Genomic DNA, 16,844 nt, shown 5'->3' with positions numbered 1-16,844 from the left:
GAAGCAAACACTCTAATTGTATAACTTTGTTGAAATATACCATCCACTTAAAAATTTTTGAATAAGAACGTAATAATACTTTTGTATCTAAGATCCAGTAGATTCCAAATAAGGTTACATTTTAAGTGAAGTTATTTTCTAAGCTTTTCTTTTGTTAGGGGCAAAAATAGAATATTGGGGACTAACTATAGTTATAAGAAATATGAATCATGCTCTGTTAACCTTGTGATTGCTTTGTTCTGATTAAAGAAAGGACATTTTAACCTGGCTGGGAGTTTTATGCTCCGCTACTCCAGTCAACCTTGGACCTGGCAGTCAACCTTGGACCTGGCAGTCAACCCTAGAATTCGGTCCATTCTCATTCAAGAACTGCCTATTATCATGGAAAGATTAACAAGTTGCCCAAACAATGGAGTCCTGCCCCAGCATGCATTGCCTCCTTCCCCATGCCTGTAATCCCTACTTCCCCATGTAAACTTTGTCCTGCCCTATATAAGCAGCTGGTTTATGGGGGGGCTGCAGAGCAGATTTTTGTGGATGACCTGCTGCTCTTCCATACTGCCATTGTTGGAATAAACGCTCATATACCACGCAAACCTGTCTCTGACTTGAAAGTCCTATCCTAGTTCTTCAGTTTAGTGAAAACCTATTCATTCTTGATGTTCTTTTGTGTTGTTCTTTTTTCTAAATGTCAATAATTCCTAGAAGAAATGTTTGGCACACAATTGGTGTCAAAAACACACACAAAAAACCTCCACAAACTACCAATTATGAGTGAATGCAACCAACAGGAAGCTCTTCCTCACAACGTGAAGGCATATGCATCATCTGTAGCCTGAATGTGCCACTTCACAGTACAGATTGAGATGCCCTACCTGTTTCCATGGAAACAGTGGGCCGCAGAGAGAAGCCACTCCCTGGAGATGACCGAGGCGCCACAGTAGGCAGATCCAATGAAATGGAGGCTCACTTGCCAGGGCCACCCCCCTTCCAGGGTGTCGGTGCCCCCAATGATGCGGTGGAGGGTGGAGGCACTCCCACTGCAGCCTTTGGGAGAGAAAGGGTCATGTGATTTAAAGGCAGACTTGGAAACAAATTGGAATGAAGTCGGGTTTAGTGCAGAGTTTGTGACTGATTAACTAGGAAAGCAATTGAAATCTGCTTATCTAGATAGGAGGCAATGTGTGGATCTTTCTGAAACCAGCACCAACAAACCACTCCCTCCCAACTCTCCTACAATAACGTGAGGGGAGGAGGGGACCTGTTAGTAGCAGCTGCTCTGATAGAAACAGCTGCAGTGGGGCTTAGGTTGTTAGTAAAAAGGAAAAGATTTCATTCCAAATGCAACAGAATTGAGACTGTCTTTGAAGTTGTGCTGATTTGAGAAAAGCATTTGGGAAACAATTTGAAAGTCCAAGACTAATGAAAACTTATTAAGAAACACTGGTTATCAGAGCAATTCTTTTCCGGTGTAAATAGTATTGATAAGGTCAGAGAGTTAACATGTTGCCACATAGCCAATAGAGGCCACACAAGTAACAATACCATATGGCAGGTTAGTTTTCAAACCATAGATAAAGCAAGAACCAGGGCTTAAATTTGATCTAAGGTAAAGCATAATTAGCAAAGTCATTCACTGTGTGCCAGTATGCATTTCTTTCTCATAGGTTTTTTATTTAAGAACTTGTCCTTTGATCAGAGAGAGTTATTAGCAAGTGAAGTTCTCCTTATAAACATCTGGTACATTAGTGCTTGTTATCAAGAAAAAAGATGGAATCTATTCTAGTGTTTTTAAAATTGAGGAATTATTTCATATTCAGTTCACCAGTGTTCTTCTCTGGGCCTGAGGCAACCTCTGCCAGGGGAATTACACCAAGAAGGGGATGAAAAGAAAAACTGAAGAGGAAATCTGAACTCTAGCTACTCACTGCAGCCTTCTTCATCGCTTCCATCTGGACAATCCACAGTCCCATCACACTTTGCATTTTGTTTCCGAAAGCAGATATCATTGCCACACTTAAAAGTTCTGTTGTTGCATGGAATGCCTAAAAATGAACAAAAGAAGACAGGGGTTTGGTTTTTTTTTTAGCCAAAAACAGATCTGAATAAATGACACTGAAACGATGAAATGACTCTGAAACGATGGCTTAAGCACAGGTTGGGTATTTGCTGCTCTGGGAAACACAGCAGAGGGAAATGAAGCAATGCCCCTCATTGACCTGCCCCTTCACCTCAGCAGAGCCATTGGAAGGCAGGCAGGTAGGCAAGCGGGCTGGCACATCTGCTGAGAATCAATCCAAGGGCCTCAGCTTTCTTCCACTGCAGAAGAACTGCAAAGCAGTTGGCCATATCATTGACTTTAGGTCATGACCTCTCTGCTATTATCTTGTTCTCCAAGAAAATTTTGGAGCAAAAATCATCACCATACTCAGTCTTTTTATACAATTGGGGCAGTGGGGGAGAGAATGGACAGACTGAATTATAGCACGTTTGTTCACAGTGTGTGTGTCTCTGCAGGGGCATGGTTTTTAGCAAGTTCCCTCAGTGTCCTTCCGTCTGGAGCGGCATTGAAAGCAAGTAAGCAATGAAAATCTCCCAGTATTCACACACCCACACATAACACTCCACCCCAGGTAGTGAACAACAATCCCATTCTGTCCAAGACGGAGAGGATTCCCGGGATAGGAGATTTTCAGTATGCAAACTGAGAAAGTCCTGGGAAAAGAGACAAGTTGATAGGTTGATTATCCTAATCCAACAGAGGTGATTAGATTCTGATTTAAAAGAATTGTATAGCCCTGGCTGGGTTTCTCAGTGATTAGAGCATTGGTCTGTAGACCGAAGGGTCCCAGGTTTGAATCCTGGTCAAGGGTATGTAGCTCTGTTGCAGCCTCGATCCCTGGCCCTGGTTGGGGTGAATACGGGAGGCAACCAGTCAATATATCTCTCTCCCATTGATTTCTCTCTCTGTTTCTCTCTCTCCCCATCTCTGTTCCACTCTCTAAAAATCAATGGGAAAATATCCCTGGGTGAGGATTAAGTTTATATGTGCGTTTTATAGGGAGAACAGCAGAGTGCCAGAGCCCTTACTCTGAGTGCAGTTCTGCTCGTCCTGGCCGTCCTCACAGTCCCTGAAGCCATCGCAGACCAGAGGGCCCGGCTGCCTGAAGGAGCTGGTGTTGCAGGCAGGTTTAAGAGTCACTAGAATGAGAACAGACAGAACAATCCTGAGCCTGAGACATCACCTGGACTCTGATGACGAGCAGTGCCCCTCTGCAGGTAGGCTCAAAGGGTTAGGATGACTTAAATGCAATGAAAAGTGTGTTCTCCTCAAAATGGGCATATTCAGGGAGAAAAGCAAATGTTTAAACTTCGGTGTAATTCCAAGCACTCTGAGTTTGTCAGATCTGAGTTCTTGCTTTTGTGTAAATGTGTTGAACTCTGGTGGGTTGTTTATTTAATTGCAATTAAATGCATTGTAAGGGTTTTATTTTAAGGGGAAAAAAGCATCGGGTATGATTTAAATTGAACTTATCTACCTTCCTAAACAAAGTGGGCGGGTCCTGAGATTGGGGATTTTGTCTTACTCTTCTCTGTACCTCGAGCCTCTGTCCCAGTAGTAGGTGCTCATTAAAGGCTTGTTATGCGCTCTGACCGGCGGCTCGCTCAGTTGGTTGGGGTGTTGCTCCTACACCTAAAGGCTGTGGGTTTGAGTCCTTGTCAGGACTCACGCCCAGTTTACAGGTTCGATTCCACTGCGGCACATTTGGGAGGCAACCGATCAATGTTTCTCTCTCATATCCATGTTTCTCTCTTTCTCCCCCTTCTCTCTCGAAAATTAATAGAAACATATCCTCAGTTGAGGAATTAGAAAGGTTTGTTGAATGAATTATGAATGTGAAATCTTAGAGGATAATAGACTTGTAGTCTATGTGTAAGGAAAACTCTCTTTAAAATTATTTTTTCTCGAGAGATTCATATCCTGAATTAGAAAATACCAGTGTAAATTGATCACAATTTTTTGGAGTATTTTTAAAAATTGCCTTTTTACAAGTGACAGGCACAGTATATTAGCAGGCATTCTTAGAAGGTATGATTTCTTAGACATTTCTGGTTCTGTGAAAGTTAACATTTTTGTTATCTGATTGTATTTTTTTCAGAGGTACCTCTTGTGAGGGGCAAGAAAGGACGTTGCTGCTCTAAAGTAGTTCCTTAAGTCTCCAAGAATACCTAGTTGACACCTAGGAAATAGCTCTCAAAATGGCATGATGAGAAACAATGATTACCAAAATAAAACAACACACACACACACACACACACACACACACACACACACACAAAACAAAACAAACAAAAAAAACACACATACACACACACAAAAAAACAGTCCTCATTCTAAAATAACAATAATTACTTTGTTTTGAGCAAGGAATAATAATAATTAAAAACAAAAGCAATCTCAATTGCTATAATGATCAGTTTCCTTAGTAAATAGAAGACCCCATAAATTCAAAAGTTCAATGCACTATAAGCTTAAAAAGTTTTATTCTGGCCCTAACTGGTGTTGCTCAATGGATAGAGCATCAGCCTGAGGACTGAAGGGTCCCAAGTTCGATTCTGATCAAGAGCATGTACCTTAGTTGCAGGCACATCCCCAGGAGAGGGTGTGCAGGAGGCAGCTGATCGGTGTTTCTAACTATCCCTCTCCCTTCTTCTCTGTAAAAAATCAATAAAATATATTTTTTTTAAATTTTTATTCTGTTTTGTCAATTAAAAAAAGGACTGTAGAGTCTAAGGTTATTTTTATGAAAATAATTTACCACAATTAGTTATATTAACTACAATATTTCTTCAAGAATATAAATAAGATTCAGTAGCTTCACCATCACAATTATTTGAATTAAACTCTGGATCCTCAGGAGAAAGTGTTACCAATAGTGTCATGTGACCCGGTGAACTTTCATCCCCTTATTGCTCCCTGAAACTGAAGATAGATTCAGAAATAACATGCAAAGAGTAATGGAAAACCAACAGATATTCTCTGCCCAAAATAGGAATATCCAATACCCCACCCCTTAGTCATCACCAATGTGATATTGATGCAAACTATATAAGTAAAAAATAATAACAGTTCTTTCATTCACAACACCTGTGTTCCATACTTCACTGCAGAGTCTCTCTAGCTGAAAGAACTGTGCTTTAATATAGGATTGTTCCATATTTAGTTTTTTGAGGAAACTGCATAACATTTGCCATAATGGCTGCAATATGGAACTACCATTTAGCCCAGTGATCCCACTTCTAGGAATATATCCTAAGAAATCCAAAACCCCAATCAGAAAGAATATACCAGTATGCACCACTATGTTCATAGCAGCATGATTTACAATAGCTAAGATCTGGAAACAGCTCAAGTGCCTATCAGTACATGAGTGGATAAAAAAACTGTGGTACATTTACACCATGGAATATTATGCAGCAGTAAAAAAGAAGAATCTCTTACCCTTAGAGACAGCATGGAGGGACCTGGAGAGTATTATGCTAAGCTAAATAAGTCAGTCAGAGAAAGATAAGTATTATATGATCTCACTCACATATGGAATCTAATAAACAAAAACAACAAGAACAACAAAAAACGGATAAACAAAATAGATCCAGAGACATAGAAGCATGGAAGAATCTCAGAGGGAAGGTGGGGTGGGGGGAGGTGGGTGAGAAGAGATCAACCAAAGAACTTGTATGCATATATGCATAACCCATAGACACAGACAATAGTGTGATGCAGGCCTGGGGTGGGGGGCAGGGGCAGGCTAGAAGGGGTCAATGCAGTGGGAGGATACATCTGTATTACTTTCAACAATAAAGACAATTTTAAATTTTTTAAAAAATAGATTGTTTAAATAAATAAATAAATAAATAAATAAATAAATAAAATGGAATTGTTATATTTAAGATTGTGGTTGACTAAATTATTAGCCACAGATCACCACTTCCTGTGGTATATTATGCACCCCTATCCCTTGCCATGACCCCACACTGTGCAGAATAAATCTCCCTGTCCCTTGACTATGGCCATAGCTACCTGACTTGCTTTAACTGATGGAATATGACACAAGGGATGGTGTGTCAGTTCCAAGCCCACAATTTAAGAGGGACCATGTGATGTTGCTGACTCCTTCTTTGCTCTCGTCACAGCCCTGGCTAGCACCCTAGGTCAATGAGGAAAAGAGCCATGAGGAGTAAACCTGACCCCAACCTGCAAAGAACCAAACTCAAGAGGACCCAGTGCTTGAAGCAGAGCCACCCAATGATCCCAGCCTAGATCAGTCACATCCCAGACAACCAGAATGAGTGACTGTTGTAAATCCCTGAGTTTGGGGGTTGATTGTTATGAAGCAATAGGTAGCAGCTGCAAAGACCCAGGATATGCAGCAGGAGCAACAATGGCCCTGACAAGTTATTTATTCATATGAAAGTCATAATAAAAGTTTGATTACCCACCACAGAAAAGTTCATCACTTTCATCAAAGCAGTCATTAACTCCATCACACCGCTGGGCCTGAGGGACACACAGGCCAGAGGAGCATCTAAAAGATCCAACAGGACAGGCTGCAGAAAATTAAAAAATAGAAAATATTGTGTGGGTCCCTAGAAATCACTGGAGCACATTAATAAAGAAATAGGAAGTGATTAGTGATTAAGGAGATGACAATGTAACAGTAGTAATTACATAAGTTCTTCATTGCCGGGAGCCGGTCCATGCTTGCTGTTTCAAGGGACCTGGCACATATGGCATACTGTTCTTAATATGTTTGCTCACCTTTTTGGCACTATGTGTTTTAACCAAGGTCTCCTCTCTGAGAAAGGTTGTTTCCCCAGGTAGGGATTTCCCCCTGAAGTTAGGGAGGGAATAAAACCTCTTAACTAAGTGCCAGGCGGGTAATTAATCACTTTAACTACGAACAATCGTGCTTAAGCTACATAATCTTTACTCCCTGGAATGAAGATAAGAAACGCCCTAACCTTTGTAATAGAGATTGATAGGATTGAATCAACTGGTATAAATACAGATGCAACAAGACAGCAAGAGCCAGAACTCAGAACACAGAACGAAGAAGACAGAACTCAGAAGAAGGAACCTACACAGACAGAAGAACTTCGCTGGAGAGAACATGGCAAAAGATCCTGCACTGAACCTGACTGCAGAAACTGGCAAGAGAACTTGACTAGAACCTGGTAACTGAACCTGGCTGGAGAATCTAGCAAGGGAACATGGCTACAGAACCTGGCTGGAGAACCTAGCAAGAGAACATGGACACAGACCCTGGCAGGAGATCCTAACCAGAACTTCGCTGGAGATCCAGACCAGAACTTGGCTGGAGATCCTGGCTGGAGATCCTGGCTAGGCTGCTGATCAACTGAACACTGTCTCCGTGTCCTTCCTTCTTCGCCGACTCCGTCTACACCTTTGGGGACCCCTGGACCTGCTGGGGTTGGACCCCGGCACTTCATCAAATCTAAGTTACAGGTGATAATTGAAAAACAAAAAAAAGCAGAATTTAGGAGAGCAAAGAAAGCAAATAAATTCACCAAAACAGAGCCAACATTGCAGCCAGGTCACATGTACAGTCAAGCTTCTACTTCCTCCATTCTTGCCTCAGCTCTCTGGCAAGACTCAAAGAAAGTGAAAGCTGGAGAGTACCTGAGAGAGCCCAGCATTCTTAGTGCGCAGTTTGAGACACCCCAGAGGGATATGAATGGACTCTGGGGTCTGAATCCTCTATGATCAGATGCATTCTTCTGAGTGGTCTTTAGTTGTATTTTCAATTAATCTCTGTCTCAAAATATATGAGTAACCATAGAAAGTTGGACCTAGAGTAATTAGTGACTGGCCTTGAAACTCAGGACTCCTGCCTCCTCCCCAGTCCATAATTTGTTTCACTTTAATCAGATTGCAAGTTAAAGATTCCATTCCTGGTCTTGATTCATGAATCCTGGCTTATAGCTACATATAATAGAAACTAGAGGCCCGGTGCACGAATTCATACACCAGTGGGGTCCCTCAGCCTGGCCTGCAGGATTGGGCTGAAACCCACTCTCTGACATTCCCCAAAGGGTCCTGTATTGCAAGAGGCCACAGGCTAGGCTGAGGGATCCCACCAGTGCACGATTGGGACCGGGGAAGGACTCGGGAGGTTAGCCAGCCAGGGAGGGACTGTGGGAGGGCTCTAGGGCATGTCCAGCCCGTCTCACTCAATCCCAATCAGCTGGACCCCAACAGCAGGCTAACCTACCAGTCAGAGCATCTGCCCTCCTGGTGGTCAGTGCACGTCATAGCAAGTGGTTGAGCAGCTTTGGTTGAACGGATGGCCTGACAACCAGACACTTAGCATATTAGGCTTTTATTATATAGGATAATAAATCCTTCCTCCCTTGCTATGGTCTGAATATTTGTATGCCCTCCCCAAATTCATATGTTAAAATACTAATGCCTGCCCTAACCGGTTTGGCTCAGTGGACAGAGCATTGGCCTGCAAACTCAAGGGTCCCAGATTTGATTCCAGTCAAGGGCATGTACCTTGGTTGCAGGCACATCCCCAGTAGGAGGTGTGCAGGAGGCAGCTGATCAATGTTTCTCTCTCATTTATGTTTCTAACTCTCTATCCTTCTCCCTTCCTCTCTGAAAAAATCAATAAAATATTTTAAAAAAATAAAATACTAATGCCCAATATGATGGTATTAGGAGGTGGTTCCCTTGGAGGTGATTGGGTCATGAGGGCAAGAATAGGGTTAGTACTCTTATAAATGAGGCTTCACAGAGTTCTCTAGTCCTTTCCACCATGAGAGGATACAAGGATAAATCTGTGATGCAGAAAAGAACCCTCACCTAACCACACTAACACCCTCATCTTAGACTTCCAGTCCCAAGAACTGTGAGAAATAAATTTCTGTTCCTTACAAGCTGCCTGGTCTGCAGTATTTTGTTACAGCAGCCTGAATAGACTCAGACACTCTCTGTGCAGAGGAGTTGGGGAGAGTACATGGTCAGGACCCCAGTATCTCAATGGCGCACAGTGGAGAGGATGAGTTCCTGAAAAAGATGATGGCTTACTATGTACCTGTTTCCTTGCTGGAAATGCTAATATTCCCATATTCAGAAGTGGACTATTCTAAATCCAGAAATAGGGCATTAGCAAAAAGAAAAAAAAAGATGTGTTCTATAGGAGCCTTCTCTCACATCTTATCCTCATGGAGTCCTAAGTGATTAACCCTGCCTTTCCCTCTTTTAACACAGCAAGAATTTCCTGAGAAAGTCAGTATCTACTCCCTCCAGCTCTAAGGACTTTCCTCAAACATTGCTTTGTCTATTGACCACTTCCTGGTCACTGTTCCAGTGGTTCTCACTGTGAAGCTTAACATTCTGACCACTGGTGGCTGAGTGCTCCTTGACTAACCAGCTCTCCCTGTAGATGAGGCCAAAGAGAGTCACAACTGTTGGTCTCCAATCCACCAAATGTTGGTGTACACATCGTATTTACAAAGAATTCTGGCTAGCAAAAGACAAATAAAGAAATGGGCTTGGTTTTACTTTAGGAGTAATGTGAGATGTTATTTTACAAATATGTTTATAAATCAATAATAAATAATTATACTATTTGTTCATAAATTAAACTATAGCAGTAATAAATATGTAATTTTGTGTATTATCTATTATATATTTAGTTTACAGTATATATATTTGTTAAATATATATATTTATTTATGTAGTATTTATCATAAAAATAAAAATATAATAGAAAACACCAGAAATAAAGCAGTTTTCATTCCTTTAAATTCTCCAAGTTTAGAGTTATTAAGTATTAGCCTCCTTTTCACCAATTTCTTAAGGTTTTCTAAGGAGCTGATCCCAGGCTTACGTTGACTGATGTTGTAACTGCCATATTCCACCAGAAGTGGCTTGTCCGAGAGCTTGGAACTGCATTGAAGCTGAATGTGAACAAGAGGGCTGGGCACTCGGAAAATGGTCTGGTGATCCATGTAGGAGCCACAATACCTGAGGAGACAAGAATCGAAGATACAGGGTCTGAGGTCTTTCAACTGCATTCCTATTGACCATGAATTCATTAATGCTTTGGTCACTTGAGCTTGGTTAGCATTTCTTTTTTTTTTTTTTATAAGCATTTCTTAGGGTGGAGCTGATAGTTATCCTTTCTAAGCTAAGTGTCTGTGATTGAGTAACGTCTGCCCCCTAGATGTTGTCCTCTGCTAAACAAAACAAGAGCAGTACCACAGCCTGTCTGTTACCTTGCCCCTTGCTTTCCTCGCCAACACTTAGACTCAGAAGAAATATGGGTTTCATTCTCCTGGTCCCCACTCATTTTGTTGTGTAAATCACTGTGCAATATTGCCTGCTTCTGTCTACAAACCTCTCAATAGAGCAGAGTGGAATACATGAGCTCAGATTGAAAATATACAAAGAACCCCAGCAACACTTAAAGCAAAAGAGAACAATATCGTTTCAAACTAAATTGAAATCAGATGCACACTTCAGAGCTTGTCTTTGGCAAAATTTCGAAGGAGTAATGTCTATCTACAATATTTCTCTATCTCAATTTTTCTTACTTGTCATCACCTAATAGACAATGTCCCTCCTGTTAGTAATTCCTATTATACGAGCCCTGTGGTTAGTGAAACATGAAGTCTTATTACACAGGGGCCCACGATAAGTTAGGCCTTTGCCCTGTGTAGGTAAGGCTCTTCCCAGGGTGAAACCTGCAGGGTCTCAAAAGGAAATAGAAGACACAAGGCTTGAGGGGGAATGTCTCCCACCGGAATCTGTGACTGTCAATCACTCCAGGTCCCCAAAGCACTTGGGAAGCACCGTGTGTTCCAGGACCACACACAGGTATTCAGTGGGAGGGGCAGAGAGTTAACCTATGATTTCAACATTTGAATGAGGAAAGCATTCATGTGCATTTCAGAAAGAAACTTTTGCAATTGGCTGATGTTCAGGACTTGATGGACTAACAAACCAGCTTCTGTGATAAGAGGAAGAGATAACAGCTGCCGTGGCCACCTGGCCAAGTGGAAGCCAGTGTCTGAGAAGCATCTGAAAGCCAAGTGAAGCTTTTGAGGCCAGAGACTATTCTAGTTGATCATCTTGGGATTAGAATACAAACTTATATGTGGAATCTAAAGAACAAAATAAATGAACAAACAAAATAGAAATAGATCCATAGATACAGACAATAGATTAATGGTTACCAGAGAGGAAGGGTAGGGGTTGGGGGACTAGGTGAAAAAGGTGAAGGGATTAAGAAGTACAAATTGATAGTTACAAAATAATCAAAAGGATGGAAAGTACAGCATAGGGAATACAGTCAATAATACTGTAATAACCATGTGTGCTGCCAGGTGGGTACTTGAAATATCAGGGGGAACACTTGGTAAAATATATGATTGTCTAACCACTATGGTGTACACCTGAAACTAATACAGCATAATATTGAATGTTAACTGTAATTTAAAAATTAAATTTTTAAAAAAGAATACAAACTGTGTTCTGAAAACATGATGATTGTTATCTGTGTCATAGTGATTTTATATATGTTCTCTATTAACATATACTAGGCTTTTCTTGCAAAGATGAGCCTCACTCAAATATTCAGAAGTCAGGAGGAAAAGTATCTTTGAATACATGCTTGGGGTAAAGTTTAGAGAGGAACAGTCAGTAATGAGTCATGTCAGTGGCTAATGAAACAAAATTTTTTTTAAAAAATAAAAGGTTGGAGAAACTCAGCAAAATTGAGTTTACATGTACAGGCATATAATGGGTAAGAAAACTGAGATGTAAGGAGGTGAAGTAATGGGTTAAAGTTTATATGGCAAGCGAGTGGAAGCAGGATTTAGACACAACTCTGCCTGATATTAAACCCTGGCACTTTCAGCACAGCAACAGCCTTCCCCGCAGGAACTCTGCTTTTTGTAGGAAGGTCTTCCATTTTCTCAGGGTTCATCTACTGCATTCAAGCTGCCCTGAGCATACACACCCATTCCTATGCTCTCTCAACTCAAGATCTGTAGGCTTTCTGGTGTCAGAATTACCTTTTCCTCCTTCCCATGACAAATCCAACACCCCTAGGCTACCCTCAGCAAGCCATCAGAAATTAGTTTAATTAGAGCCTTTCCTTTGGAGATGAAAAGGACTGATAATGGGAAGAGCTGGCATTTTGAATCCCAGGGTTCAGCTGCATTAAGATAATGTGATAGGATCTTAGCCAGCCCACAGGACAAAGTGAAGAGCTGGCCCTTCAGGGAAAGTACTTAGGCCAGAAGGCTTTCCTAGTAATGTCTCCCCTCAGACTTTAACAGCAACATATTTGGGTTAGGCCAACCTTTCCTCTGGGTAAGGCCTTCCATTGGATTCCACACATATGGAAATTGGGGTGGTAGGAATTGCTACTTGGTTGGGGGGAGTATCTCATTTTCAAAACGGCTCTATTTTAGGAATACAACTTTACAAGAGATATCTATCTACAGATTTGTTTTATAGACATCAATTAGAATACTAAAATGCAGTATCCTTAAAGCCTTGGAACACATTCTATAATATTTGTCCATTCAATGTCATTTCAAACACAATCTTATGAATCATAAAAATAGATAATTTTTTGGTGTGTAATATGCATTATTTCATTGAATGTTTACCCTTTAAAACACCTTATTAACTAGGAATTATTATCTCATTTTTATAAACTGAAGGTCAAAGAGGTTAAATAACGTTTCCTAGTTAATCACCCTACTAAAAGACAGAGCTGGAATTTGAGCCCAGGTCTTCTGCTTGTGCTATAATAGATCCTCAATTCAAAGACACTCCCAAAGGAGTACAAGCACATCTTAATAATGGAGCCAAGAATGCTTTAAATCAGGTAGAATCTGTTCCAATGATGACAGGACGAATGACTATTTAGCAAGAAATCTTAAAAGTCTCAAGAAAGTAAAAGTGGTTGTTCAGGAAAATCCTTATGAAAGGAAAGGTTTTGCCCTGGTTGTTGTGGCTCATTGGTTGGACGTCTTCCCATATACCTAACGATTTCTGGTTCAATTCCTGCAGGGCACATGCCTGCTTTGCTAGCTTGGTCCCAAGTAGGGGGTGTGCAGGAGGCAGCCGATCAATGTTCCACTCTCATGTCAATGTTTCTCTTTCTCCCTCTCCCTTCCTCTCTCTCTAAAAGTCAGTAATATATATAGTATAATATATATATATATATATATGGATTCGTTCATGGAATAACAATGAACAAAGAATTAGCAAGAAAAATCCCTTAGGCTACCTTCAAAAGGATAAAAGGATTCTTATCACAAAGTAAACAGAGAAGCCATTCTGCTGCCAAGACAGGGCATCCTACAGTTTAAAATACAAGACCTATTATAACTTTAGGAGCAAATAAATAATAACAACAAGGAAAGGACAAACTAAGAATGAGAATGAGGACCTACTATGTTGGTTTGGGATGCGCAGGCACCTAGATTTCTCTCAGCCTTTCTCTGATCAACCTCAACCCATGTCCCAGACTCAGGATATAACCAGGCCAATTGGGCCTCTTGTACTGCACAGAATTGGCTAAGGGTTTCTAACTTTTATACCACCAGGACTCCTATTTATTATTTTCCTCCATGACTCCATAGTTTGAAAGACTTTATCTGCCAAACTATTTTTGTAAAGTGTAGTGTGCACATTCACAGCCCAGCAGCATAGAGCAAGGACTTAGGAGCCATAAAGCTCCTGATTTGAATCCTGTCTTAATCACTTAAGAGCTGAGTGGCCTTGAGCAGCTATTAACTCCTGTATTCCTCAGTTTCCCTATCAGTAAATAGTAAAGTATACTCTTTGAGGACAAGAAAACCAAGGCTTTGAACCTCTGAGCAGGGCCCTTCATCGGATTCCTCACACATGGAAACCACTTACATGTGCTCATTAATTTCCCACCATCCGTGGTCACAGCCTTTCACACTCTTCTTGGTTATTGAATAGTTATGGAATTTCAGTGCTATGCCAAGAGTTGATACAGGAGTCTGTGAAAAGCAAGCATAGGTAAAAAAATATATATATTATTCAATTAAGGACATATTTCAGGCTAAGATTGTCTTACTCAGAACCCATTTCCTTGGCTTGCTGTTTTAAGGCCATTTTATTCTTTGTGCCCTGTGGCCTGTGGTGGGGTAGACCACTAACTCTGAGCAAACTCGGATGAGGAGAACACGATGGAGAGGAAAGTGGGCAGCCCCATGCTCAGGGAGCAGCTAGTAGGTCCCACTTTGAGTGAGCTAAGTGATATTAGATCATATGTAGGTTTCAGTTTCCTCCCACTAAATGAGCCTAGCTTTGAAAACACCCACTTATTAATGAGTGTAGACATTGTCCTCTTTCAGTGATAAAAATGACATAGTTTACGTAAAGCACTACTCAGACTCTTTAGATAAAGGAGAAGTGAGTCAGCATCCTCTTCACATGAAACCTGGTTATTCCTAAAGGCAGTTACTGAGTCACCCCTAGATCTTCACAGAAGAGACTACACAAGAGAGGGAGCTGCCTATATAGTACAAGTACATATGAGTGTGTATGCATGTGCGCACACACACACACAACTTTTTATGGCATTGTGTGACATGCATATACATTATGCCTAATATGCCACAATTTTAGTTTTAATTTTCATTTGAACCAAGAATTATTTGCGACTTCTTTCATTTGCAAGGAGTAGAATTTTGGTTTATCCATTTTTAAGTTCTCTAATTCTATCTTAATTACATAAAAGATTATTTATTGCCTATACTTCTTTTAATTTTTTAATTTATTAAGGATTGTTGTGATCATATTTATGAATGCTCCAAGATCATTTTAAAAAGAAGGTAATTTCTCTCTCTGTGTGTTCACGTGTGTTTGTGTGTATAATATCCTCATTATTTCTATGGTTTAATACCTTTCTTAACCTAATTTTTTATTTCCCACTATCTGTTATGATCCAAGAGAAAGAAATTAACATCTCTTATTTAAGCATTGTTTCTTCTTCTTCATATTTCCTATAGATTTTGATCTATAAGTATTCATGCTATATCCTTGGTGTATAAACAATTGTCATAATTATATCTTCACTGTGGACTGCCCTCTTTGTAATTATAGGTTGCCTTCCTTTTTTCACTGAAGGTTGTTGCCCTGATTTCATCATTGGCTGGCACTAAGGTTGTGTTCCATGCTTTCTTTCTGTTTACATTTGCCTAATATGATATTGCTCATCATTTATTTTCAGCTTTATTAAATCACTTTTTATTCATTTTGTCTTTTGAAAACAACATATTGTACAATTAAGTTTGTAGTAATACTTTGTGATTCAATCCTAGTCTATCTTTTTTGTTGTTGTTGTATTGAGATATATTAACATAAACATTATATGAGTTTCAGGTGTATAACAGAATGATTTGACATTTGCATATATTGCAAATGCTGACCATAGTAAGTCTAGTCAAAAATCCATCACCATATAGTTAAAATGATTTTATTTTAATAAGAACTTTTAAGGTCTATTCTCTTAGCAACTTGCAAATGTACAATACAGTATAATTAACTATATTATTTTTACCTATAGTCATGCTGTACATTACATCCCTATGAATTGTTTATTTTATAACTGGAAGTTTGTGCATTTTGACCACCTCCACTCATTTTGCCGAACTCCCACATCTAGTAACCACCAATCTCTTGTCTATATCTGTGAGTTCAGTTTATTTTTTTAGATTCTGAACATAAGTAAGATCATAATATATTTTTCCTTCTGTCTTTCCCTTTTCCTTTTCCATCCCCTCCTTTCATCTTCTCTTGCCCTCATTCTCTCCCCAATCTTCAGACTTGATAGTCATCTGAGGCTCTAAGATTCTGCAGCCCTGAGGCCTTAAGACTCTGGCAGTGAGCAAGAGTCCAGCATCTTAATGTTTTAATTATTTTGTAAATGTTCGAGATGACAATAAAAATAATTTAAGGATGCATGCCATCAGGAAATTACCACTAAGTACAGATTTAAGTATGATAAAAGTATACATTTTATAAATATTACTAAATTATAAATTTAATAAATATTTAACTGACTTGCACAAATAATATGCAGCCAGCATGCTCCTGCCTCAAGGCCTTTGCCTCAGCTGTTCCCTTTGCCTGTAGCACTCTTTGCCTAGGTATGCACAAGGTTAGTTCCCGCATGTCTTTCAGGTTTTATTTCTGTGCAAATGTTCCCTTGTCAGTGAGGTTTACTCTGACTATCTTACTTAAGATAGCTAATTCTTTTTTTTTAATATATTTTATTGATTTTTTAAAGAGAGGAAGTGAGAGGGATAGAGAGTTAGAAACATCGATCAGCTGCCTCCTGCATGCCCCCTACTGGGGATGTGCTCGCAACCAAGGTACATGCCCTTGACTGGAATTGAACCTGGGACCCTTGAGTCCGCAGGCCGACACTCTATCCACTGAGCCAAACCAGTCAGGGCAAGATAGCTAATTCTTGACTTCCTCCCCCAGCTAACCACCACTCTCTCAGCTACAGCCCCCTTCCCTGCTTTAATGTTCTCCATAGCACTGTACATCCATATAACACACTGTATATGTATTTCAATTGCTCGTTTGTTGCCTATCTCCCCTACTGTATGGTAAACTCCATGAGAACAGAGTTTGTGTGTGTGTGTGTGTGTGTGTGTGTGTGTGTACTTTTATGGATCCCAGTGTTTAGCATACTGCCTAACATGTAGTTGGCCTTTAGCAATGACATATTGAATGAATGCAAACTGTATATTGC

The 16,844-nt window shown here is 40.2% G+C and overlaps 1 protein-coding gene across 1 annotated transcript in view; it reads right to left on the bottom strand.

Annotated features, from left to right (window-relative positions):
• TMPRSS7 (transmembrane serine protease 7) overlaps window positions 1-16,844 on the bottom strand; it is a 35,696-nt gene that overhangs the window by 7,271 nt on the left and 11,581 nt on the right. The window contains exons 8-13 of the mRNA XM_036348538.1: window positions 13,970-14,076; window positions 9,918-10,054; window positions 6,502-6,609; window positions 3,091-3,201; window positions 1,929-2,045; window positions 876-1,047 (exon numbers count right to left, since the gene is read on the bottom strand). Coding sequence (XP_036204431.1) covers window positions 876-1,047; window positions 1,929-2,045; window positions 3,091-3,201; window positions 6,502-6,609; window positions 9,918-10,054; window positions 13,970-14,076 — 752 coding nt within the window. The remainder of the gene's footprint in view (window positions 1-875; window positions 1,048-1,928; window positions 2,046-3,090; window positions 3,202-6,501; window positions 6,610-9,917; window positions 10,055-13,969; window positions 14,077-16,844) is intronic.

The sequence above is a fragment of the Myotis myotis genome, unplaced genomic scaffold (assembly GCF_014108235.1).
Source record: "Myotis myotis isolate mMyoMyo1 unplaced genomic scaffold, mMyoMyo1.p scaffold_m19_p_2, whole genome shotgun sequence".
NCBI classification, from domain to species: Eukaryota; Metazoa; Chordata; class Mammalia; order Chiroptera; family Vespertilionidae; genus Myotis; species Myotis myotis.
Note: the sequence above shows the minus strand (reverse complement) of the source record. Positions and strands in the feature narration are given on the sequence as shown.